At 36.5% G+C, this 26593-nt stretch overlaps 1 protein-coding gene and 1 pseudogene across 3 annotated transcripts; one reads left to right on the plus strand and one right to left on the minus strand.

Annotated features, from left to right (window-relative positions):
- Window positions 1–9551: 9551 nt before the first annotated feature.
- Window positions 9552–13057, plus strand: LOC148695615 (dolichyl pyrophosphate Glc1Man9GlcNAc2 alpha-1,3-glucosyltransferase-like; annotated as a pseudogene). The gene is made up of 2 exons (XR_015964777.1): window positions 9552–10454; window positions 12037–13057. The product of XR_015964777.1 is annotated as a dolichyl pyrophosphate Glc1Man9GlcNAc2 alpha-1,3-glucosyltransferase-like (transcript).
- Window positions 13058–13316: 259 nt separating this feature from the next.
- On the minus strand, window positions 13317–18839 carry LOC137735588 (putative disease resistance protein At1g50180). Of its 2 annotated transcripts, XM_088697899.1 has the most exons (4): window positions 17617–18839; window positions 15599–15658; window positions 13636–15514; window positions 13317–13536 (listed from the first exon to the last, which is right to left on the minus strand). In XM_088697899.1, exons 1-3 carry the CDS (start codon window positions 18653–18655, stop codon window positions 13719–13721), a joined length of 2895 nt encoding a protein of 964 aa, XP_088554025.1. In that variant the 5' UTR covers window positions 18656–18839; the 3' UTR covers window positions 13317–13536; window positions 13636–13718. The 2 variants fall into 2 exon arrangements, with proteins under 2 accessions (XP_088554025.1, XP_088554026.1); XM_088697900.1 differs by lacking the exon at window positions 15599–15658.
- Window positions 18840–26593: the final 7754 nt, after the last annotated feature.

A 26593-nucleotide genomic window follows, 5' to 3' on the forward strand; every position in this document is an offset into this window, starting at 1 on the left:
CAATCTATCGTTTTACGAATTCTCCAAAACTAATTTCAACGATCCAAACCGTCAAAATTGTTTGTATATGCTTGGAGATCACATCAGCAAAAAATCACAAAAAAAAAACATTCAGAGATCAAGTAACGGGACAAAGTTTTTCAACGGTTATAAACGAAAAATCACGATTGAACGGTTATTTTAACTCCGATTTTGATGATTTTTTATAACTACACTCATTGACCCTATATGAATACAATGAATGAATTCGATCTTCAATTTAAAATATTTACACAAGTGGATACCACAAAATCTTATGTTATACTTAATGAAAGTATAAATAAACTCTAAGTGTTAGTCAATCTATCGTTTTACGAATACTCCAAAACTAATTTCAACGATCCAAACCGTCAAAATTGTTTGTATATGCTTGGAGATCACATCAGCAAAAAATCACAAAAAAAAAACATTCAGAGATCAAGTAACGGGACAAAGCTTTTCAACGGTTATAAACGAAAAATCACGATTTAACGGTTATTTTAACTCCGATTTTGATGATTTTTTATAACTACACTCCTTGACCCTATATGAATACAATGAATGAATTCGATCTTCAATTTAAAATATTTACACAAGTGGATACCACAAAATCTTATGTTATACTTAATGAAAGTATAAATAAACTCTAGGTGTTAGTCAATCTATCGTTTTACGAATTCTCCAAAACTAATTTCAACGATCCTAACCGTCAAAATTGTTTGTATATGCTTGGAGATCACATCAACAAAAAATCACAAAAGAAAAACATTCAGAGATCAAGTAACGGGACAAAGCTTTTCAACGGTTATAAACGAAAAATCACGATTTAAGGGTTATTTTAACTCCGATTTTGATGATTTTTTATAACTACACTCCTTGACCCTATATGAATACAATGAATGAATTCGATCTTCAATTTAAAATATTTACACAAGTGGATACCACAAAATCTTATGTTATACTTAATGAAAGTACAAATAAACTCTAAGTGTTAGTCAATCTATCGTTTTACGAATTCTCCAAAACTAATTTCAACGATCCAAACAATCAAAATTGTTTGTATATGCTTGGAGATCACATCAGCAAAAAATCACAAAAAAAAACATTCAGAGATCAAGTAACGGGACAAAGCTTTTCAACGGTTATAAACGAAAAATCACGATTTAACGGTTATTTTAACTCCGATTTTGATGATTTTTTATAAGTACACTCCTTGACCCTATATGAATACAATGAATAAATTCGATCTTCAATTTAAAATATTTACACAAGTGGATACCACAAAATCTTATGTTATACTTAATAAAAGTATAAATAAACTCTAGGTGTTAGTCAATCTATAGTTTTACGAATTCTCCAAAACTAATTTCAACGATCCAAACCGTCAAAATTGTTTGTATATGCTTGGAGATCACATCAGCAAAAAATCACAAAAAAAAAACATTCAGAGATCCAGTAACGGGACAAAGCTTTTCAACGGTTATAAACGAAAAATCACGATTTAACGGTTATTTTAACTCCGATTTTGATGATTTTTTAAAACTTACACTCCTTGACCCTATATGAATACAATGAATGAATTCGATCTTCAATTTAAACTATTTACACAAGTGGATACCACAAAATCTTATGTTATACTTAATGAAATTATAAATAAACTCTAAGTGTTAGTTAATCTATCGTTTTACGAATTCTCCAAAACTAATTTCAATGATCCAAACCATCAAAATTGTTTGTATATGCTTGGAGATCACATCAGCAAAAAATCACAAAAAAAAACATTCAGAGATCAAGTAACGGGACAAAGCTTTTCAACGGTTATAAACGAAAAATCACGATTTAACGGTTATTTTAACTCCGATTTTGATGATTTTTTATAACTACACTCCTTGACCCTATATGAATACAATGAATGAATTCGATCTTCAATTTAAAATATTTACACAAGTGGATACCACAAAATCTTATGTTATACTTAATGAAAGTATAAATAAACTCTAAGTGTTAGTCAATCTATCGTTTTACGAATTCTCCAAAACTAATTTCAACGATCCAAACAATCAAAATTGTTTGTATATGCTTGGAGATCACATCAGCAAAAAATCACAAAAAAAAACATTCAGAGATCAAGTAACGGGACAAAGCTTTTCAACGGTTATAAACGAAAAATCACGATTTAACGGTTATTTTAACTCCGATTTTGATGATTTTTTATAACTACACTCCTTGACCCTATATGAATACAATGAATGAATTCGATCTTCAATTTAAAATATTTACACAAGTGGATACCACAAAATCTTATGTTATACTTAATGAAAGTACAAATAAACTCTAAGTGTTAGTCAATCTATCGTTTTACGAATTCTCCAAAACTAATTTCAACGATCCAAACAATCAAAATTGTTTGTATATGCTTGGAGATCACATCAGTAAAAAATCACAAAAAAAAACATTCAGAGATCAAGTAACGGGACAAAGCTTTTCAACGGTTATAAACGAAAAATCACGATTTAACAGTTATTTTAACTCCGATTTTGATGATTTTTTATAAGTACACCCCTTGACCCTATATGAATACAATGAATAAATTCGATCTTCAATTTAAAATATTTACACAAGTGGATACCACAAAATCTTATGTTATACTTAATAAAAGTATAAATAAACTCTAGGTGTTAGTCAATCTATCGTTTTACGAATTCTCCAAAACTAATTTCAACGATCCAAACAATCAAAATTGTTTGTATATGCTTGGAGATCACATCAGCAAAAAATCACAAAAAAAAACATTCAGAGATCAAGTAACGGGACAAAGCTTTTCAACGGTTATAAACGAAAAATCACGATTTAACGGTTATTTTAACTCCGATTTTGATGATTTTTTATAAGTACACTCCTTGACCCTATATGAATACAATGAATAAATTCGATCTTCAATTTAAAATATTTACACAAGTGGATACCACAGAATCTTATGTTATACTTAATAAAAGTATAAATAAACTCTAGGTGTTAGTCAATCTATAGTTTTACGAATTCTCCAAAACTAATTTCAACGATCCAAACCGTCAAAATTGTTTGTATATGCTTGGAGATCACATCAGCAAAAAATCACAAAAAAAAACATTCAGAGATCCAGTAACGGGACAAAGCTTTTCAACGGTTATAAACGAAAAATCACGATTTAACGGTTATTTTAACTCCGATTTTGATGATTTTTTATAACTACACTCCTTGACCCTATATGAATACAATGAATGAATTCGATCTTCAATTTAAAATATTTACACAAGTGGATACCACAAAATCTTATGTTATACTTAATGAAATTATAAATAAACTCTAAGTGTTAGTTAATCTATCGTTTTACGAATTCTCCAAAACTAATTTCAACGATCCAAACCATCAAAATTGTTTGTATATGCTTGGAGATCACATCAGCAAAAAATCACAAAAAAAAACATTCAGAGATCAAGTAACGGGACAAAGCTTTTCAACGGTTATAAACGAAAAATCACGATTTAACGGTTATTTTAACTCCGATTTTGATGATTTTTTATAACTACACTCCTTGACCCTATATGAATACAATGAATGAATTCGATCTTCAATTTAAAATATTTACACAAGTGGATACCACAAAATCTTATGTTATACTTAATGAAAGTATAAATAAACTCTAAGTGTTAGTCAATCTATCGTTTTACGAATTCTCCAAAACTAATTTCAACGATCCAAACTGTCAAAATTGTTTGTATATGCTTGAAGATCACATCAGCAAAAAATCACAAAAAAAAAAACATTCAGAGATCAAGTAACGGGACAAAGCTTTTCGACGGTTATAAACGAAAAATCAAGATTTAACGGTTATTTTAACTCTGATTTTGATGAATTTTTACAGCTACACTCCTTGACCCTATATGAATACAAAGAATGAATTTGATCTTCAATTTAAAATATTTACACTAGTGGATGTGGATATCACAAAATCTTATATTATAATTTATATACTTAATAAAAGTATGAATCAACTATAATATTAATAATTATATACATTAATTTAATAATTTTATATCCCTAAAAAGTAAAAACCATAATAATTATATATATTAAATTAAATTTAAAAATTGATGACCATTGGATCGGCTGAGATTAAATCTCAGCCGTCCATTTCACATAATTATATATATATATTTTATTAAATTTAAAAAATTGATAACCATTGGATCGGCTGAGATTTAATCTCAGCCGACCATTGTGTAGGCTATTACTCAAAAACAGAAGTTCTCTCTCATTAAGTTCGATGTAAATTGAAGATTTTTTAAATGGAGGTGTAAACTTTTGAGAAAGACTTACAATCTTAAAAACAAAAACTCTTTATCCTTGCACATTTAATATTTGTAATAGATTAGTAGTGTATGTATTATTTTTTTTATTAGACTTTTATTTTCGAGTGTAGATATAGTACTTGAACGAGAAATGTTTTAATGTTTTGAAGTAATATTTATGTGGCAATGTGTGGTATGTGCAAATTTAAAAAAAAAATATTTTTTTCTTAACGGGTCATAACGGGTCGGGTCACTTTACCCGTTGGGTAAAGTGACACGACCTGTTAAGGACCCGTTAAGATAACGGGTGTGACACGACACGACCCGTTAAGATAACATGTGTTACACGAAAACGACACAAACACGATAGACACGACCCGTTTGCCAGGCCTAGGCGCGGTGCTGAATCTTTACCAATAGATCAACAACGAATGAGATGTCCTATCTAACGCAATGAGCTAAGTATAACAAAGCGCAAAGTTGAACTCAGATATAAAACTTCAGATTCAATAACCTCTTCAAGGGTCTCATTTGCATATAGCCTATGGAATATCATAGGTATACTCAAAGGTATCACCTTCGGGGTATAGCTCGGTTGGTAGACCAACGTACTGTCAGAATAATGTTTCAACTTCAGGTCAAGGCGTAAATGAGTTTTCCCAATATCCCTCATATCAAATTTCGTCTTCAGATGCGAGACAGTTTTCTCAAACTCTTTTAGAGTCTTAGTGAGATTATAAACCGTAACTTTAGCAATTCAGAATAAGACTTCATAGTTTAACACTCAAGGGCATAGTTCATATCCCTAACTGGTCAAATAATCACTTAGACGGGTATACCACATCCGCCAGATTGCTTCAATCCATAAGGTCGTTTTAGCCATCTGGCCCTCCAAGATATTAATATTTTAATGAACAGTATATGACCATATTTGTCTCCGTCTCCAACTGAGGGCTAAAGGGCCGTATGGCTCGTTTTAGCCCTGTCACAAAAAATCGTCTCCAATCGAGGGCCAAAAGGTCAAATATAATTTATTATTTAAATTTAAAAACTACAACAACTTAAATTCAAATCCAACAACAACTTAAATTTAAAAACTACAGCTTAAATTTAAAAAGAATATGAAACAAACTTTGTGAAATAGAAGTTATAGGAAAAAATGGAATTTCAAAAAAAAAAAAAAATGAAACAAATTTTGTAAAACAAAAGTTATAGGAAAAAACATAGAAAAAAAAAAAAAAAAGAAGTTATAGGAAAAATTTTGTAAATAAAATAATAAAGCTGTAAAAAAAAAAAAAAAAAAAAAATTAAAATGCAATGACTAGCTGACGTCAGCTAGCCGTTGCATTTGAATTTTAGCTTAAGCATTCCTGTCGATTATAACCGACAGGATTAATGGTTTTTCTAGCCAACCTAGCTAGCCCTCCAGCCTTTTGGTCTTTTCAGATTTCGTGGGGCCTTCTTAGATTCCACGAGCCCTCTATGTCACATCCTGGCCCGGGGTGGATCATTTTCCGGGCCCGCTCCACCACCGTAGCACGATATTGTCCGCTTTGGGCTTACCATTCCCTCACGGTTTTGTTTTTGGGAACTCACGAGCAACTTCCCAGTGGGTCACCCATCATGGGATTGCTCTAGCCTCCTTCTCGCTTAACTTTGGAGTTCCTACGGAACCCGAAGCCAGTGAGCTCCCAAAAAGCCTCGTGCTAGGTAGAGATGGGAATACACATATAAGGATCACTCCCCTGATTGATGTGGGATGTTACAATCCACCCCACTTAGGGGCCCGACGTCCTCGTCGGCACACACGCGGTCAGGGTTAGGCTCTGATACCAAATTGTCACATCCCGGCAAGGGGCGGATCACTTCCCGGGCCCGCTCCACCACCGTAGCACGATATTGTCCGCTTTGGGCTTACCATTCCCTCACGGTTTTGTTTTTGGGAACTCACGAGCAACTTCCCAGTGGGTCACCCATCATGGGATTGCTCTAGCATCCTTCTCGCTTAACTTCGGAGTTCCTACGGAACCCGAAGCTAGTGAGCTTCCAAAAGGCCTCGTGCTAGGTAAGGATTGGAATATACATTTAAGGATCACTCCCCTGGGCGATGTGGGATGTCACAATCCACCCCCCTTAGGGGCCCAACGTCCTTGTCGGCACACACGCGACCAGGGTTAGGCTCTGATACCAATTTCCCCACATTGCCCAGGGGAGTGATCCTTAAATGTATATTCCAATGCCTACCTAGCACGAGGCTTTTTGGGAGCTCACTGGCTTCGGGTTCCGTAGGAACTCCGAAGTTAAGCGAGAAGGAGGCTAGAGCAATCCCATGATGGGTGACCCATTGGGAAGTTGCTCGTGAGTTCCCAAAAACAAAACCGTGAGGGAATGGTAAGCCCAAAGCGGACAATATCGTGCTACGGTGATGGAGCGGGCCCGGGAAGTGATCCGCCCCGGGCCGGGATGTGACAATTTGGTATCAGAGCCTAACCCTGACCGCGTGTGTGCCGACGAGGACGTCGGGCCCCTAAGGGGGGTGGATTGTAACATCCCACATCAATCAGGGGAGTGATCCTTATATGTGTATTCCTATCTCTACCTAGCACGAGGCCTTTTGGGAGCTCACTAGCAACTTCCCAGTGGGTCACCCATCATGGGATTGCTCTAGCCTCTTTCTCGCTTAACTTTGGAGTTCCTACGGAACCCGAAGCCAGTGAGCTCCCAAAAGGCCTCGTGCTAGGTAGAGATGGAAATACACATATAAGGATCACTCCCCTGAGTGATGTGGGATGTTACACTCTAGCCTAACCCTCGGTTATAGATGGTTTTCTGGCTATTTTCAACCCTCTGGCCTTTTGGACCCTTCGGTTAGAGATGACCTAAGTGAACGCCTCAAACGAGTTAAGAGGGTGTTTCGTGGTTTGGAACTATTTTAATCAATCCATGTAATTCTTCAAGAAGTTACATGTAAATCTCTGTATCAATATCCCTATGGAGAAATACTAACCACATTTCATAATGTTGCAATCAATCATAGGGTGTTTGAGAGAAACCTTGCGCCGTAAGGCATGCAGTACTTTGCACTATTTCATTCATCTTATTACGCTTCTTTTCCCACTTGTAACACAATAGGGTTACCTTGGGTAGTGTAGGAACTAAAGGTCCAAACACACTTTGTAAGGAATTTAACTTGAATTGTAATTTCAGTTGTCCAATCGATTCTACGTTGTTACTAATCAAAGGAACACACGTTCAATATCGTCTCTTTCATTTATGTCATTAGCTACCATATAAGTGAAAATATTATCAATGATAATCTCATTCCAATTCCATTATCTCATCCAAACTAGTAAACTGGACTAAGAACTTCAAGTCTCGAGAGTAATTTGGATTAATCTCATAAGATGGAAATGATTGAGACAACAGTCGAGTATAGATTCATTTTGTGTCGTGACCTTCCTTTTCTAAGGAAGTGAATCTTATGAACCAAGTGATCTGTTGTGCTTCAAGCTAAGACATATTGATTGGTTATCCGCTGATGTACCGGACCGTCCAATAGGGGCAGCCAAACCATCCACTAGGGGTGGCACACATTTCGGGGATGTTGACTCGATGTCTGTTAAGTACGTCTATCCTTGCATGCATGATTGCAGCTGGTATATGATTTTGTCACTTTAGCTAGATCAGAGGAATGTGTCTGGAGCAACATTTTGAAAGCTAGAATACAACACACTTGCTTATTACACTTGTGTAGTACGAGGATTGAGATGAGACATAGTAGGCAACGTCCATGCAAATTCGCGTCATTCTACAAGAACGTTGACATTCATATCTCTCCCAAACGGCGGGAAAACTATCTCATTTAAGTAACAATCTGCAAAATAGCGGTAAAGAGATCGCTTGCATATGCTCTAAGAGAGCTAGTGTGAAGGAGACTTGTAATCGACAATGATTCACAACCTTTTGTGAGGACTCATATTGATACGTTGCGACAGAGCAACTTAGCACTTGGAATGCATACCCAAATGCGTAAGTACGAAACATTAGGTTTATACCCAGTAACCTACTATAACGTCGAAAATGGTTAGGTGTCAATGGGCCTTAAGGTGGACCAACATAGCTGCGTACAAAATTGTATAGCCCTAGGGAGAAACCGAAATCTTGGTGCGTTCATTAAGGTTTGGCGATCATTTAAATTGCGGTTTATGATCACCATGCGAGGCTGTTTTGGGGTGAACATGAGAATTTGATGTTTAATTATAAACCCAAAAGATGTGCAATACTTATTGAAAACCTTCGACATAAACTTTCTGGCATTATCCAGTTTTTCATACTTTATAGGATACTTAGGGTGGCAAGCCCTTAAAATCGGCTAGAAGGTTTAGCAGCAATGTGTGTGGACAAACATGTGACCAGTTTGTCGATTCATCAACCAAAATCATAAGTATTTATATGGTCTGCATTTTGGTTAGATTAGTCTACATATATTCCCTTAAATCCATGTGAAAAGAGGGTCATTTCGTATTTTTGCATAGGATGATATAGAAATCAAATTTCCCAAATGAGCATGCTTGGCAAAATGTGATTTTAGGCATAATATCCTTACTTCGGGTAAGGTAAGGAGATCTGGCATGACATCATTGTTTGATCTAAATGTCCCAAACGGTAGTGCCAAGGCAAGTAAATTGTTTGAATCACTCGGCTGTAGGCCAACCACATATAGCGTGTTCCCAGTTTAGGAGGCAGTCCATTGGCCCCAAAATAAAACTTCGAGCTTTATATTTTAGAGGTGGTGCAAAAATAGTTCACTCTATTTTCGTCGCTAGTTTCATTCATGATCATTGTCTTCTCGAATATCCTTAAGACTCAACGACGTTCTTCCAAAATGAGGATAATATAAGGTCTTTTATATGGTGATGTAGTACCATTCATACAACAAGGAGCGGGCCAATGCTCTTAATTAGGTCGGATAGACCTAAAGTTGTTGCTAGAGATGTGATTTAGGTATAAAGTTAGTGTGCGTAGTATCGCATTCATACAAGTAACTAACTTTTCTACAATCGTACCTAATCACATGTTTAATTGAATTCGGTCGCATATATACAAGAAACATGATTCAATTAACTCATATTCGAGGACAATATCGATAAGATTATCCATAACAAAAACAAACATCAAAGTTGAATCCAAGATCATGAAATTTTTTCACAAAGTAAATGATTTACTAAGAGGATTCGGTCAACAAGGTCATATATGTCAAAATATTGCTCTCCCAACAATGTTCATGGAGCAAAATTAGTCTCACTACAAGAATGGTGAATTCCTCGCTGCTTTCTGAATCTTCAACTCCATGGAAGCTCAAACCGCCTCGAAACTCCCAAACCCTCCGAAACCCTGCAACCTCATCACAGAGCTACGGGGGTTATTCGCCATCGCCGCCTGCGTAAAGCTGCTTCTAATCCTAGCCTACAAAAGCACAGACTATGAGGTCCACCGCCACTGGCTAGCTATAACCCACCTCTGCCTCTTTCCCATTGGTACTCCGACGAGATGAGCATTTGGACGGACCCTCGACTGCCCGCCATTCTTCACCTACATCGAGCTCTTCCTTTCTGTTTTCGCCAATCTCATCGACCGACAAATCAGTCACCTCCAAAAGGGCTTGAACTCCAGCGCAAACACAGTTCTCTACTTCCAAAGAATCTCGGGTATCTTATCGGGGTTGTGCTTTCTGTATGGGGTTTATCAATTGAGTAGGAATTCGGATTCGATGAAGGGAAAGATTATCTGAGTTCTGGTGGTTTGGTCGCCAATTCTTGTTATTGTAGATCGTTTGCATATCCAGTACAATGGGTTTTTGCTTGGGATTTTGTTGATTTCGCTTTCGTGTTTGGAGGAAGGGAGGGACTTGATGGGTGGGCGTGTTTTTGCTGTGTTGTTGTGCTAAGCATTTGTTTGCGGTCGCGGCCTGTTTATTTTGTTTACTTATTGAGGCATTATTGTTGGAAAGGATTGGTGAAGGGTTTCTGGCGGCTTTCGGTTTTGGGGACTGTTGTTGTGGCTGTTTATACATTAGCATATGGGCCGTTTGTGTATCATGGGCAGGTAATCTCTTAGGCTGTCTTTTTGTTTTTGAAATGGTTATTTGCAATCTTCATATTAGTCTAATCTGCTGCTATGAAGCAGTCGCAGAGCATATTAACATTTGCATGTGACTTGTTGCTCAAACAAAGAATAGCTTTGGATTTGTTTTCCATCAAAAAAGGGATTTTGAGGAGAGCTGAATATATGTTAATACTTTGTAACTGATTATAGTGGTGCAATATACACCTAGTTTTCATTCGTTATTGTTGTAGGCTGAACTTCATCTCAGTTTAGTGTATGTAAGGATGCTTTATGTGTGTTACATTTTCTTTCTTACAAGTCATATGGTATAATGTTAAAGTATATAATTCAAATTCACATGTGAATGGATGTGAAAATTATGTTCCTTTCAAAAAGTTTGTAGAGTTGTCAATCTGATGAGAAATCAATACTGTTTGTAATGAAAACTAAAATTCCAACTAGTGATGGAAAACGTGTAGTGTTAATTCCATTTCCGCTTCTTCATCAAGCTCTGTGACTCCTTCTAGGCCTTTTGATTGGTAAATGGGTATGGAAATCAGACTTGTGTCACATAGCTGGTCCCATTGGCAGTTGAATTGTTAGTTTTCTACCTATATGATTTGTGTAATGCATTGCTCATGTGCATAAGTAAGGTAGGTAAATCTTGAAATATTATACGTGTCTTAGTTTTATTTGTCCCATTTGGAGCTGACTTTGGATTTTTCCCTGTAAAACCAATTGAATCTTTTTCATAAATAAGAAAAGTTTTGGTGATGTATTTTGAGATCAATATGCTCTTCCTTTTGTAATATTTGTGTTGTCCTCCTCAATTTCATTGAATACTTGCATATTTAGTGTTGGCCTTAGACAATCATTGAGAACCTTCTTTACTATCCTTTTGTCACTGCATTTCTGACATTGATAGTCAGAACTGAAACTTTTAGCAGAACTTGCTTCTGATGGACTAAAAGAATATGGAACTAAAAACAATGATTACTTGCACTGCATGACTAATTTTAATTTTGTCTTTCATGAAGTTGAGTTCCACCTGTAGAGAAAGTACAAATTAAAATTCAAGTCTTTTTCCTTCATTCAATGTTATGACTTATGACCCAAAGTCTCTTCCCAAACTGTTGAGTGGTAGAGAGTGGTTAAGTTCACGTCCATGGTCCATGGTCCATGGTCTGATTAATATCTTTCAAAACCATATTTCTAAAAATGTGCTTGTTACCCTTTTTTAGTGCCAAAACTACTGTTTTGCCCGACAAAAATACTAGTGTTTGTTGAAGAATGATGAGCGACATATGCCCCTTGCTTGGACAGAATTCGATAATGTAACAGCCAACTTTTTTTTAGTGGGTGAGGGTCACCATGTCAGTTGCCAAACATAATGACTGTTGAGACAGAAACTTTTAGCATTAACTATATCTGTTGGTTGTGTGATCAATAACCCAAAGATGTGATGGCAAGGATCATAAGTTTTGTTTGCATTTGATTATTTATCCGCAGATTCCAAAACATAAATACTAAGATGATATTTGTACCCCCTAAGTTTTGCTTTTTACGATTCATATCTTAACAGCTGGACATGGTAATAATCCCAGCGAGCACTGGGCATATGGGTGTTCTTCCTGGACATGTAGCAACAATTGCCAAGTTGAAACCCGGGGTCATGTCGGTACATGAAGGAACTGATGTCACAGAACATTTCGTCAGCAGTGGTTTTGCATTTATCCACGCCAACTCTATTGCAGAAATAATTGCTGTAGAGGCTGTCCCTCTTGATCCTGCCGATGCAAGTCTTGTCCAAAAGGGGCTTGCAGAGTTCACCCACAAGCTCAACTCAGCGTCGACTGACTTGTAGAAAGCTGAAGCCCAGATTGGAGTTGATGTGTATTGTGCCCTCAACTCTGCTCTCACTGGCTAGTTTTACTAGTCTTTGTGGGATAGTGGACCATTTGCATTTCCAGTACAATGGATTTTTGCTTGGGATTTTATTGATTTCGTTTTCGTGTTTGGAGGGAGGGAGGGAGGGAGAGAAGGAGGGACGTGATGGGTGGGCTTGTTTTTTCTGTGTTGTTGTGCTTCAAGCATTTGTTTGCGGTCATGGCACCAGTTTTTTTGGTTATTTGTTGAGGCGTTATTGTTGGAAAGGATTGGTGAGGCGTTTCTGGCAGCTTTTGATTTTGGGGCCTGTTGTTGTGGCTGTTTTCGCATTGGCATATGGCTCGTTTGTGTATCATGGGCAGGTAATCTCTCAGGCTCTGCCTTTTTGTTTTTGAAATGATTATTTGCAATCTTCATATTAGTCTAATCTGCTGCTATGAAGCAATCTCAGAGCATGGTAACATTTGCATGTGACTTGTCGCTCAAACAAAGTATAGCTTTGGATTTGATTTCCATCAAAAAGGGATTTGAGGAGAGCTGAAAATATGTTAAATACTTTGCAAACAATTAGATTTGAGGAGAGCTGAAAATATGTTAAATACTTTGCAAACAATTAGTAAGAGACTTCTAGTTGTGCCATCTCTTTGTATTGTGTTTTGTATATCTTAATATTGGAATCAGGACCATCTGGAATCGTATCTTTGTTAACTCGATAATATTGCATTAGCGTAATAAAGACTTTGAGCTTCCTAACAAACAGTAATGCTGAACTATCATTTTGTTGTCTGAGCCAGGCAGCAAGGAAAGACAGATTTCATTGACCAGAATACTCAGCAACTAGGGATCCTTTCTGCTGTTAGAAAAGCAGATGAAATCTCAAAGTAGAGCAGCTTGAAATAATTACTTAACTGATTATCGAAAACCTATTCTTGCAGTCGATTGCACATGTTATTAGCAACTATTGTGGCGTCATACTATCGACAACTGTTTTTGCATAGATTACAGATGACCATGGCTTACAATTTTCCAAGTATTAAACAAAGAGAAATTAAGCAAATCCTATGATATAACACATGGATACGCTAACTGCCTTCAATTATTAACAACATAATCTTCACCTAATTTTGCGAGATTGGCCTTGCCCTCCCAGCAGCATTCGCCACCTTTGCCACACTTCACTCCCCTTCACTTTCTCCTTCAAGGAACAACCGGAAAAGATAAAAGAAACACATTATGATTTTACCCCTGAGAAACAGATAAATAGCAAACAAAATATAAGTAGCAACATGCTTACCAGTTAAGTAATCCTCCTGAATATGTGCAATGAGAAGAGAAGGCACATGTTGAATTTTGCGGAAATCCTCTCCTTCCCCAACCCTAGTACCGAATTCCAATATCTGCAATGAGAAGAGAAGGCACATGTTGAATTTTGCGGAAATCCTCTCCTCCTTCCCCAACCCTACTACAGAATTCCGGAGGCATCCTATCAATTGTTAATTCCTTGAGGGTAGTAACATTCTCAAGCCCCTCAGGAACTGCCCTCAATTTGAAGCAAGCTGCAATAGACAATCTGCGGAGACTAGGCATGCCTCCTTTCTCTATCCTCCAACTCTCTAATGCCGTCAATCCAGAAACTTCAAGAAATTCAAGATTAGGATAACCTTCTTCTGAGACAACTACTTCTGTAACATTCTCATCAAAACAAGCATGAAGCCCAAGCATTCTTAAGTTTGGGATCTTCTCAAGTACTTTGAGACTCTCCAACTGTAGACCAGTATGATACAGCAACATCTTAGTGAGGTTCTCATAACCCTGGAGACCTTCCAATGATTGTTCTCTTATTCTCCCATCCAACTGAAGTTTGTATATATGAGGACAACTCAATACCATATTCATTGGTATAACTTCATCATCATCATCATCCACCCGTTCATCATCATCATCATCCACCCGTAGAGATAGAGATCGAAGATGGTTAAATGTGATGCCAGTAGATTTCAACATTTCCTCCATATTTTTCACCCCACCTTCTATGGACAGTTTTCTGAGATTGGTCAATTCAGCAAGATGAGTCAAATCACACTCAGCACCTGCAACATTGACTAAACTCTGCAAATTCCCAAGAGTAGCCAACTTCAACTTCCCTGTGTACCGTTCGGGTAAATATAAATGCCTCAATTCTTTCATCTTCCAAATCACATTTGGTACTTTTACTTTTATTTTCAACCGTGTAGCATGAAATTGAGACAAGCGTAAGTCTAGAGTTTGCAAACATACCAAATTACCTAAAGATGATGGCAACCGTCTTACATCACTTTCCCTTAGACTTAAAAACCTCAAGTGGACTAGATTCCTAATATTACTCGGCAACTCTACTTCTTCCAGCCACATGCCTTCAAACTTTAGAACCCTGAGCAATTTGAAGTTGCATACTACTGACCGCAAGACTTTTTTCTTCCAGCTGGAGAATCCATATTCTGGGTCGACAAAGAATAACAAAGACCTAAGGTGGTCATTTCTTGTGGGAGCAAATCTATCAAAAAAATTTTCCCCCATAGGTACAGCAAGTCTTCGAACTTTAGGAACTGTCGCTGCATTGATTATCTTGCCAGTAACATTTACAACGTGGAGAAAGTTCTCCTCTTTTGCCTTTACCAAGCACAAGTCTCGCATAAGATCATGAAGATGACATGTTTTGATCTTCTTAGTTGAACCAAATGTTCCAACTTGAACCATACATCTTTCCACCAACTCAATTAAGCAAGCAGATGCTACATCTTCCAATACTTCCACTGAACCATGTCGTTGGGAGCCCGAAGATATAAAACCTTCTGCTATCCATAACTGAGCCAATGTTTTGACCGGTATCTCATAATCCTCCGGAAAGTGGCCTAAATATAGAAAACATGGTTTTAGACGATATGGTAAGTCGTCATAACTCAATGCCAACACCCATGATGCACCTGCATATTCTTGATCTCCTTTGTATTCTTGGTCAAGATTAGCTCCTCTCCGTATATACACATCGACGTTCTTGTTTACTGTTTTCCACTCATCAACTGTGACTTTTCTAGCTAGAAGTCCCGCGAGCACAGTAATGGCTAATGGCAGACCTGCACAATGTTGAAGCATCTCCTTTCCTAGTGTTTCCTTCTCAGCATCAATTTTAGAGTCTGGAAAAAAAAATTAAGAAAAATAGGTTAACTATTATGTTCTAGATTAGTCATTCATAAGCACAATAATGGCTAATGGCAGACCTGCACAATGTTGAGGAATCTTCTTTCCTTGTTCTTCCTTCTCAGCATCAATTTCAGATTCTGAAAAAATAAAAATAAGAAAAATAGGTTTAACTATTATATCCTAGACTATGCAAGCACAGTAATGGCTAATGGTAGACCTGCACAATGTTGAGGCATCTTCTTTCCTAGTTCTTTCTTCTCAGCATCAATTTTAGAGTCCGAAAATGAAGAGGAAAAAAAATGGTTAACTATTATGTCCTAGACTAGTAATTCCTTAGATATTCTATATATGTTGTCAATGTCCTTTTGGATTTTCGAATGTATTTGGCAGCATAACATAAATATTAGTGTCTGATTTCTCAAGAAAATGAATTTTGGAAGGAAGAAATCATATTTACTTGAAATGCAGTTAGGTTTAATCAGTATCAATTAGGTTTAATAGTTAACTAAAATTATTAGAGTTTTAGTTGATAACAAGGAGGAATAATTTTTTAAGTGACAAGATGACAAAGATGTCAATGAACACAATTACAAGTTCATAGCATCTTTTTTGAATTATTTTTCAGAGTTAGGAAAAAAATTTCATGGAATTTTGGAATGCGACGTGACAGTCAAGGTGTGGCTGACTTGCCCCGTGATAGCTGCTGGAGTGACCAGCAAGGAGGGGTGCTGATGGTGGTGTTATTAAGGACTGAAAGAAAAGAGCAAACAAAAAGGATGACAGAAATCAGTTTTTATTCATTTGGACACATGGTAGCGTCTAATGACATTTGGACACATGGCAGGCTGCCATTGGATAGAATAGTAAAGAGAATTGAAGCAGTACGGTGCACCTGATCTAAATCATAAGACCTGATTGTTTTTCTTCGTTCTCGAAGCATAAGTCTCGAGAAACATTAAGAATCATGCCATCTCTTTCACTCAAACACCCAAATCAAATTATTTAAATAAAAAACCCCCAAATCAAATTATTTAAATAGACAAAAAAGGCCCAAATCAAATTATTAAGAAAAAAAAAACACCCAAATAAAATATTCTATCATAATTTTTTATGTACTTCACCAAATTCAATTCCGGATTTCTGGACAAAAAAGCATTACAATTTACAATGTGAGGTAGGAGTTTCAGAGTTTACTACAGATTTCGGAATTGCCATATTGGGGATTTATGACTACATAAGCTTTAATCTTTGATTTAAAGTGTTTATGCCGGGTAGATCCTTTTGGAATTTCAGTTGAGAATTAGGGAGCATGTTGCAGGCTTGATTTAAGTATCTGGAATTGTTTTGTTGTTGAATCTCATTTTGGTGAGAAGTTGATGAGCTGGATTGAATTATGTAGTATGATTGACAAAACGGAAGTTGAACTTTGGACTAAAATGGTGATTTGGTATTGGAAGTCATCATAAATGATTTGGCCCCGTTTTGCTATGAAAATGGAAGATTGAATCTGAAATTTTACCCCTGTTGTACAGTTCCTGCAGCTAGAACCTTATTGTAAATTGTTTTGAAGTTTTGGGGCAATTTTGCAATTTTCAGAAATGCAGGGGTAGAATGTAATTACCCAAACATTGTGGTTAATTTATGGAACTCAATTGCACAAAAAACTTAAGATTTGTCCAGCAAGGCAGCGTGTCATGGACAGCGGTTATGACAGTCATGTAACTATTGTTATTTATCAATAACCTTTTAAACTTTTATCCGCTTAAACGTTTACGCGTTGAGTGATTGCATAAAAAGTTATACTCATTTAACAGTAACCGCCTAGCCGTTTACCCCTTTTCTAACTTGTTCACACATTTTTTTAACAACTTGAAAATTAAAAAAGAAATTTGTCATAATTTTTTTTTTTCTGACAATTAAACACCGTTATAGGTATATTTAACATGTATTTCCATATTTCAATCTCTTTATTACGTGGACATGGAACATATGCAAACCTCATATAAAAAAATAAAAAAAAATAAAAAAAAAAAGTTTATGAACTACTATCAATATAGTTATGAAAATAGAGTTGACTGAGAAGTGAGAAACATACTTGTTTGATCTCTCCCAGAGATTGCTATCTTCTTAAACAGTTCCCAACTTTCCTTGTCATCTAGCGCACGAGATGCATGAACAAAACCATTTTCTGCAATTTCAGCAACGTCCTTCTTCCGAGTGGTGAGTAATATACGACTCTTTGTTTCCGCACCTCTTGGAAATCCAGATTTTAAAGAGTCCCACGCATTACGAGTCCAAACGTCATCAAGAACCACCAAACATTTCTTTTTTTTTTGGATGCTACAAAGCTTCTCTACTATTTGATTCTTGTCCATTTCTTTAGTTTTATCTTTGATGTCGGGAGTAAGTTGGTTCAAAATATCTTCCAAAACCTCTTTTCCTTGGCATTGTTGTGACACACACACCCAAGCAAAACAATCGAAGTGACGCTTAACATCTTCATTGTGACCATAAACTTGTTTTGCAAGAGTGGTCTTTCCTGAACCGCCCATCCCCCAAATAGATACAACTTGGGGGCCGTTTTCTTCTTCCACCAACTGCGTGGCTAGTATCTTCACGTCATTCTCTAACCCGACAGGATCACGTTCAATAACATGAGGATAAGTTTGCCTTTGTTCCCTTTGCCTCTCAAAAGAAGTGGCACCTTCATATTGCGTACCCTTTATTTGCTTGATGTCATAACTTTGCAAACTCAACCTTAATTTGGAAAGTTTGGCTGTAATGCTCTCAATTTCTGAACCGATCTTGTGAAGATTAACCCCTTCACTAAAGATGCAAGCAAACCTTTTTAGAACAAGCTTCACATTTCCTCCCCTTTTGAGAGCCACTTTCAAGGCAAAAGATTCAATGACATCCTCCAAATCATAAGCAGCATCTCTTATAATTTGAACCCAAATTCGTACTACTTTATTGTCTTCTTGTTTTGCATCTGCATCTTTCAGGAAACCATGCATCAAAAGTAGCTCGATCTGTGCATGCTCAATTTGATCGCGGACTCCACTTAAAAACTTCACTTCCTCAACGAGGGCGCCTGTCAGCCCTTCAATTACCATTGAAACTACCGCCTCAGCCATATTTCTGATTTCGGCCAAAAGGAAAAAGCTAAACCAGCTTTCTGTTCCGACTTCTGCTTCTCTGATTGATTCAAGAAGCGTCTTCTGTTTTTCTTTGCTTCACATGCTCTTTATTCAATTGGATCTGAACAACTAACGGTCAACTCTTCATCATTTTCTACATTCCATCACTAACGGTCAACTATTCATCATTTTCTACATTCCTATCTAGTATCTTTAGTTTTGAAATAACTAAATAAATAAATAAGAAAATAAGTTATTGCTTTTGTCTTTCTTTTTTGTTCATTTATGAAGCTTTTGTCTTTTTTTGTCCATTTATAAACCAAAAGCTTCCAACCGGCAAAACATGAAATTCTTCAACTCCGTACTACCCATTTTATTTTATTTTATTTTTGCCAATTAGCCACTCAGTCTCTAATTTTAGTGTGAATGATACACCTTTATTAATTTTCATAAGTAATACAATCAATACGCTACTTTAAATGTATATACCTCCTTCATAAATTTCGGAAAGAAATTGTGTAAAATAATACATGCTTCGCACATGAGCCTTTTTCAATGACATTTTTCATTTCAAGACTTATTGACGGCCTCAAGGGCAATTTGCATGTACAAATAACTTCAATGCAAATAAATAGCTATTGGCTGAGGAGTTGAATTAGGTGCCTTGGTAATTTTGGGGCTGTTCTTTGTTTGATCTAAGTCTCCAAGTTTTTTTCATTTTGATTGGCTTTTATGTATGAGTAATGCTAAGTAGAGCAATTTTTTAAGTGAATTTCCAATAAAAACTAATAAAATGGTGGTACATTCACATTAAATCTTGGTTAGTTGTCAAAATAAATTCTTTAAGGGATATTTGAAAAAATCCTAATCGTCCAAGTAGTGTTTGTGTAAAATTCCCATCGAATTTTATTAAAACAAAGAAGAAGAAGAAGAAGAAGAAGAAGTTATGGATATTTTGTAAAGATCACATCCATGCTTTTGGCAAAGATCAAAGTTGGAATGGCCCGTTCTTTCATTCTTTCTATATTTCTCTCTTTCTTTTTGCATGAAAAGTCACAATATTGAAGACACTTTATATCAAAATATAAAGGAAAAGAAAACAAGTAGTGAATTAAATACTTAGAGTTTTCTTTTTTCAAACTGTTGCGTTTTGTATTTAAACTCATCCACCACCTCATCTTTACAAATCACAACACCCAGTCAACCTTGATCACCTCCACTGTGATCTTGCCACGTGGAATGATCTGAAAGTTAGATAACAATCTCCACCAATAATCTCTCAGTCTAGATCAATCAGGCTACAGCAACAGACCCTGTTCGTACAGTTTTGTTAGGGGACCCACACCCACCAAAACCATTGAAGCCGAGGGATCCACCTGACTCAGGACCATGCTGGCTCTACGTCAAGGTCCTTTTCTCCCGGGGCCATGACCATTGGTCGTGCCCCACGGACAGGGACCAGGCTCTCCTTCCTTTCAGCCGGTTACACGTGTGCCCTACAAAACAACCGCGTAGCTCCGTCGACAATCACACATGCTACCTTCCATAATTTCCATGTGGTTTCTTTCCGCGTGGACCCTACCATAGATGGAGAAATGCTATTTGTGTCAGATGATTAAGCAAATGTGAATTGCGAAACAAAAATTTTTTTCTTATCATATATTCGTGTTATATTTTTAATAAAAGTAAGACTTATTAACATACGTGGATTGTATTTTTATTACAATAATTGTGACATCCCATATTATTCAGGGGAGTGATCCTTATATGTATATTCTCATCTCTACTTAGCACGAGGCCTTTTGGGAGCTCACTAGTTTCGGGTTCCCTGGGAACTCCGAAGTTAAGCGAGTAGCGCGCGAGAACACTCCCATGATGGGTGACCCACCGGGAAGTCCTTATATGTATATTCCCATCCTACCTAGCACGAGGCTTTTTGGGAACTCACTGGCTTCGGGTTCCGTAGGAACTCCGAAGTTAAGCGAGAAGAGGGCTTGAGCAATCCTATGATGGGTGACCCACTGGGAAGTTGCTCGTGAGTTCCCAAAAACAAAACTGTGAGGGAATGGTAAGCTCAAAACGGACAATATCGTTTTACGGTGGTGGAGCGGGCCCGGAAAGTGGTCCCCCGGGCCGGGATGTGACAATAATAATATAAAGTGAATTTGCAATAAAAACTAACAAAATGGTGATACATTCACGTTAAAAGTAAAATCTTGGTTAGTTGTCAAAATAAATTCTTTAAGGGATATTTGCAAAAATCCTAATCGTCCAAGTAGTGTTTGTGCAAAATTCCCATCGAATTTTATTAAAACGAAGAAGAAGTTATGGATATTTTGTAAAGATCACATCCATGCTTTTGGCAAAGATCAAAGTTGGAATGGCCCGTTCTTTCATTCTTTCTATATTTCTCTTTTTGTTTTCGCATGAAAAGTCACAATATTAAAGACACTTTACATCAAAATATAAAGGAAAAGAATACAAGTAGTGAATTAAATACTTAGAGTTTTCTTTTTTCAAACTGCTGCGTTTTGTATTTAAACTCTTCCACCTTTTTTAACTAAAGATTAGAGCATAATTTTTTTTGTAATAAAAAAAACACACAATAAAAATTATACAAGAATCCCTTTGAATAAACTTTTCAATGACTGAACCAACATCCTTTGACAAGTAAAGAAAGATGATCGACCACTAACAAATTTTACAAACTCTGTTCGTACAGTTTTGTTAGGGGACCCACACCCACCAAAACCATTGAAGCCGAGGGATCCACCTGACTCAGGACCATGCTGGCTCTACGTCAAGGTCCTTTTCTCCCGGGCCCATGACCATTGGTCGTGCCCCACGGGCAGGGACCAGGCTCTCCTTCCTTTCAGCCGGTTACACGTGTGCCCTACAAAACAACCGCGTAGCTCCGTCGACAATCACACATGCTACGTTCCATAATTTCCATGTGGTTTCTTTCCGCGTGGACCCTACCATAGATGAAGAAATGCTATTTGTGTCAAATGATTAAGCAAATGTGATTTGCGAAACAAATTTTTTTTTCTTATCATATATTTGTGTTATATTTTTTATAAAAGTAAGACTCATTAACATACGCGGATTGCATTTTTATTACAATAATAGTATAAATAATGGTACAAATTATTGTAAACATTCCTAGTTTAAACGAGATTCTGTAAATTCTATATTAGATTAGATTCTAGTTATTTTTTCCTATTACAACTTGTATTACTTGGAGAAAAATAAATATCTCTTCTCATTTTACTAATATAAATAAAGGCACAATATAGGAGGGATAACAACACACATTCCCTTACAATTCTATAAATACATTTCTCTCAACCTCTCTCCCTCTACCACCGGCCATTTTTAACCTTATCAGATAAAATAAACCACAACACAAATAAATAATAAGAGTAATATTACTCTTTTGCAAAATGTGCGCCAATTGCTAGATCATTTCTTTTATAGCTGGCTAATATTGTTTTATTCATTATAATGTGTGGGTTGCTGTCTGACGTTATTTTGGTAGCTATTTGATGGAGCGAGTCGATTTTATTAGAGTTCTGGCGAATTAATTTTCACTGTTTAAGTGGACTTCTTAAAGATACCACTCAGTTTCAATTAGTTGTGATTTTGTATAGTAGGACATAATTTATTTAGTAGTTTTCTGGATGTAATGTACAATTACTTAGTTTCCGCTTAGTCGAAAATAAGTAATTCTATTTTTCCCAAATCGCTCGACATGGTTGGCAACTTTTGTTTTAAAACATAAATGAGTGTAAATACATTACTTATATAAGTAGTTTGGTAAATATAAATACAAGCACTTTACGGTATGTACAGTGCGTGCATTCACAAAGTGTTTGACATGTAATTTTATATTTGGCATTTCAGAGTATTCGATACACTGAATATTTTAATCATTAGAATTTTTATATTTTTAAATAAATAATATAAAGATTAAAACATATAAATATTTTAACCGTCTGAAATTGTGTTTTTTTTTTTACTTTTCCATTTTTCTATGAATTTATTTCCATATAAAAAAAGAATATATATATACACACACACACTAGCATTTGTCTACACACTTTGTGTTTATGAACACAATTTTTTAGAAAATGAGAATGAGAGAGGGAGAGAGAGAACGTGGAGGAAGTGGTAGGTTTTTATTTTTGGTTTATTTATTTATTTTAATATTGGAGATATTTTAACATCACCTGAAGGTGAGGCTTCAATAAAAAACAGTAAAATTTGAACGTGTGAAATTACATTATTGCCCATCATTTTATTTGTGTGATAGAAGACTAATTTTTCTTTTCACCCTCCTTTGGTTGACAAAGAGGGTTTTATTAATTAGTGTGTGTGTGTATAGTTAGGAAATTTGGGCAAATGATCTCGCAGTTTCACTAGATGCAGTGGCTTTTGCTATTTAAAATTAATTAGGAGGTCTTGAGTTTGAAATGCTATGTGTTTTTTTTTTCTTACTTTACATTATTTATGATTTTATTTCCGTAAAAGTATAAATTTATGAAATTTGATTAAATTATCAAGAAGTTTAACTAGAAGTGGTGGTTTTGCCTATTTATAATTAATGAGGAGATCCTGGGTTTGAAATGCTACATTTGTTTTTTTTTTCTTTTTGATTTTTTTTCAAATTTCTGTTTGGTTCTTAATTTTTTTGTACCTCCTATGCAATTATAATTACTAATTAGTAGGTATGTGAGTTGTAGTTTTTAGACATTCATTCCAACTCAAGTCTAAACTTCAACAAAAGTAATGCGAGATAAACTAAATTTGCAAAACATATGACGTGCCATTAATAGAAAATATGCACATTAAACAACACTGACGTAATAATTCAATCATTAACAAATCCATCATATGATTTACAAAATTTGATTTAAAATTTTGGCCTCTTTAGTTTTCAATAAATTAATGTATGTATGCCTTTATCAATACTAGATTTAATTTGGTACTTATTTATTGCTTATAAGTATTGTGACAACCCGTCTCGAAATATAAGATATTTTATTCTCGATGGCGTGAAATGACTAATTTGCCCTTGAGCGTTTGGTAGTGGTGTGTGTGGATGGGCTAAGGATTTGGACCAATTCATTTTCTCCCTAAGTAATTGGACCCAATTAGAATTTAGGCTTTAATTGTTTTTGGTTGGTTGCCCAAATCCGGACCAAACACACACACTTACCCATTGACCCTTCTTTCTCTCTCTCCCTCTTGATCGTTTTCATCCGTCCGTACAACCTGTACAGACAACTCCTAATCTAGCTCTCCATTCATGAATCAAGCTTGTGGACACCATCATCACCTTCCTTGTAACCTTACGAACTTAATTATACCTTTGGTTGGACGTGAGAACTTCGGAAACTCTAGAACCAGGAAGCTCCAACGAAGTGCACTGTTCATCCGTTGTGATCCCAAAGGTTTCGTCGACTTTTAGGGTCCTAGGAAGTCTTAAAACTTCTTCACGAAGCTTAGAGATGAGTTTTGGAAGGTTTTGGACGTCGGGACACTCGAGTTCATCGAGTTGTAGGGGTGGCCGGACTATTGAGATTTTTCTGGCGAGATTCCATTGGTTTTAGGCCCTAAAAGTGGTAAGGATGTGTTCCTTTCATCCTAAGTTTCATTTTGGTACAAATTTCATGAAATTTGGTGTTAAAATGAGTGAGATATTAAGGTTTGAAATTTTCCCAGAATCTAGTGATAGTAGCGGTGACCGGTGCCGGACTTCAGCGAACCTAGGAAGGAGAAGGGGAATATTCTGTCAACTTTGATGGAATATTACTAACGACGTCAGGTATATTTAATGGTATATTCCATTATTTAACTAAATATTGTCTAACGCCGTTAGGGATTCCGTCCAGTGTGCCAGGCACGTGCCTACGTGTGGCCGCGCGTATGTCCGTGCCTTGGCCTGTGCGTGATGGCGCGTGGGAACTTGGAAAATTATTGTAAAAATATGGGGATTTTCGTGGGGTTAAGTAGGCCACTGGTATATTCAAATACCCCAATTGAGCAATGTGTGAGAAGTTATTACCTAGTTTTGTATATGTGCTTAAAAATAACGTTAAAGTAGTTGTTTCGCATATAGGTGAGACTTTACCAGAGGATGAGCGCAATCAAGCAAGACTCGGTGGCTACGACCCTTCCACATATCAGTGAGTGGGCTTTTGGTGTTCAGTATATATATATATGCTTGGTATTTTTTCAAGAAAATGTGTTTTATATTTAGAATATGCATTTAGTAGTTGCACATATTTATGTTTGACGTTGCGGACGCTCAGGTAAGTTTCAGGTGAGTTTATAGATTGTGGATGTGAGTTGAACGATTATGCTGAGATGTATCTATAGCTCATAACATGCACCCTAGTGTTAGTGCTCCAGCCCGTGTTCAGGGCACAGTCCTTCACGTGATGTTTGCCTCTTGCACCATACGCTCACCTTGGATCCAAGTTAGGTGCACAGTCTTGTTGTACAGACCACTATAGGTGGTTCTGACTTGTAGGTGACCCGCGATCATTCGTATAGTCTTCACGTGATCGTAGCACTTGAGTGTATTTTTTTACATCTAGTCCTGTCGTATTGACCACTTTAGGTGGTACCAACTCGTGTGCAGACATATTTGTTGAGCTATTGGTTGAGCCGTACAGGTCATATTAAGTGACTCCGATTGACATATCATTTGCATTGATTTATATCACCTGGTTTACATATTTTATGCTGAGATATTTGACATGGCATATATATGGATTTTGTTATTCTGAGCATGGTTATGATATAGATATGTATTCTAATTTTTGGGAAATTATACAGGTTTTACGGCGAGGGGTTACTACCTTTGATAATTGAAATGGTTTTGAAAAGCTTTGTTTTTGCCCACTCACACTTTCTGTTTTGCGCCCCTCCAGGTTTTAGGTAAGAGTGCTTGTTGGTGGCTTACGAGGAATTGACGGCGGTTCTGACAAATTATCACTAATGTAGGACCACCTCTGGTATTGTATAATTAGTATGTGTTATGTTGGACTGCACTTAGGCTACCTATACTCTGATTATGGTGTATCACACTTAAATATTGGGATTTGCACTTGTATTTGCTTAGCGTAAATTAGCTAGCTTGGTTCTTAGTTATTCACATTTCTTTATATCATTATTATTTCCGCACTGCGCACATGGCTACGTCACCCTCACGTGACGGCTAGCAAGTCTTAATTTCAATCGGGGTGTGTCAGTTTGGTATCAGAGCCTAGGTTTGGTAGTCCTGCATATCTTGTGAATATTCTAATTATTTTGCTGTCTTATGTCAGAACTATGCCATCTCGTAGAGAGCCATGTTCCTCGGTTGAGTCTGGTTTCCCTGATATTGCTCAGTTAGGGGAAGCTCTAACCATTGCTATTCAGTCTTCGCTTCGCCCTCCCCATAGGGGAAACTATGTATAATCTGAAGTTGGATAAGTTTATGGGTAATGAAGGACACGAGGGAGCTGAGCGGTGGCTCAATCATCTTGAGAAGACTTTCCGTTTGATGCATAGGCAGGGGAATCTCCCTGAGGATAAGTAGGTTGAGACGACTACTTGGTTTTTAGGTCTAGAGCTTGCATCTTGGTGGAGACAGGAGTCTTATCAGTTATCACTAGAGGAAGTTGCTGATTGGGAAGTTTTTAAGCAGTTATTAGATTAGATTAGATTCTAGTTATCTTTTCCTATTACAACTTGTATTACTTGGGGAAGAATGAATATCTCCTCTCATTTTACTAATATAAATAAAGGCACAATATAGGAGGGATAACAACACATATTCCCTTACAATTCTACAAATACATTTCTCTCAACCTCTCTCCCTCTACCACCGGCCCCTTTTAACCTTGTCAGATAAAATAAACCACAACACAAATAAATAATAAGAGT

The sequence above is a fragment of the Pyrus communis genome, chromosome 7 (genome assembly GCF_041283825.1).
Source record: "Pyrus communis isolate YQ-2024b chromosome 7, ASM4128382v1, whole genome shotgun sequence".
In the NCBI taxonomy this organism is placed as follows: domain Eukaryota; kingdom Viridiplantae; phylum Streptophyta; class Magnoliopsida; order Rosales; family Rosaceae; genus Pyrus; species Pyrus communis.

What these genes read in the sequence shown, in the direction of transcription:
- LOC137735588 (XM_088697899.1), bottom strand. Translation starts at nt 18,655, where the DNA reads ATGGCTGAGGCGGTAGTTTCAATGGTAATTGAAGGGCTGACAGGCGCC. An exon ending in CTCTGGGAGAGATCAAACAA is followed by an intron (nt 15,659 to 17,616) that starts GTATGTTTCTCA and finishes TTATTTTTTCAG; the next exon opens with AATCTGAAATTGATGCTGAG. An exon ending in GATTCCTCAACATTGTGCAG is followed by an intron (nt 15,515 to 15,598) that starts GTCTGCCATTAG and finishes TTTTTTTTCCAG; the next exon opens with ACTCTAAAATTGATGCTGAG.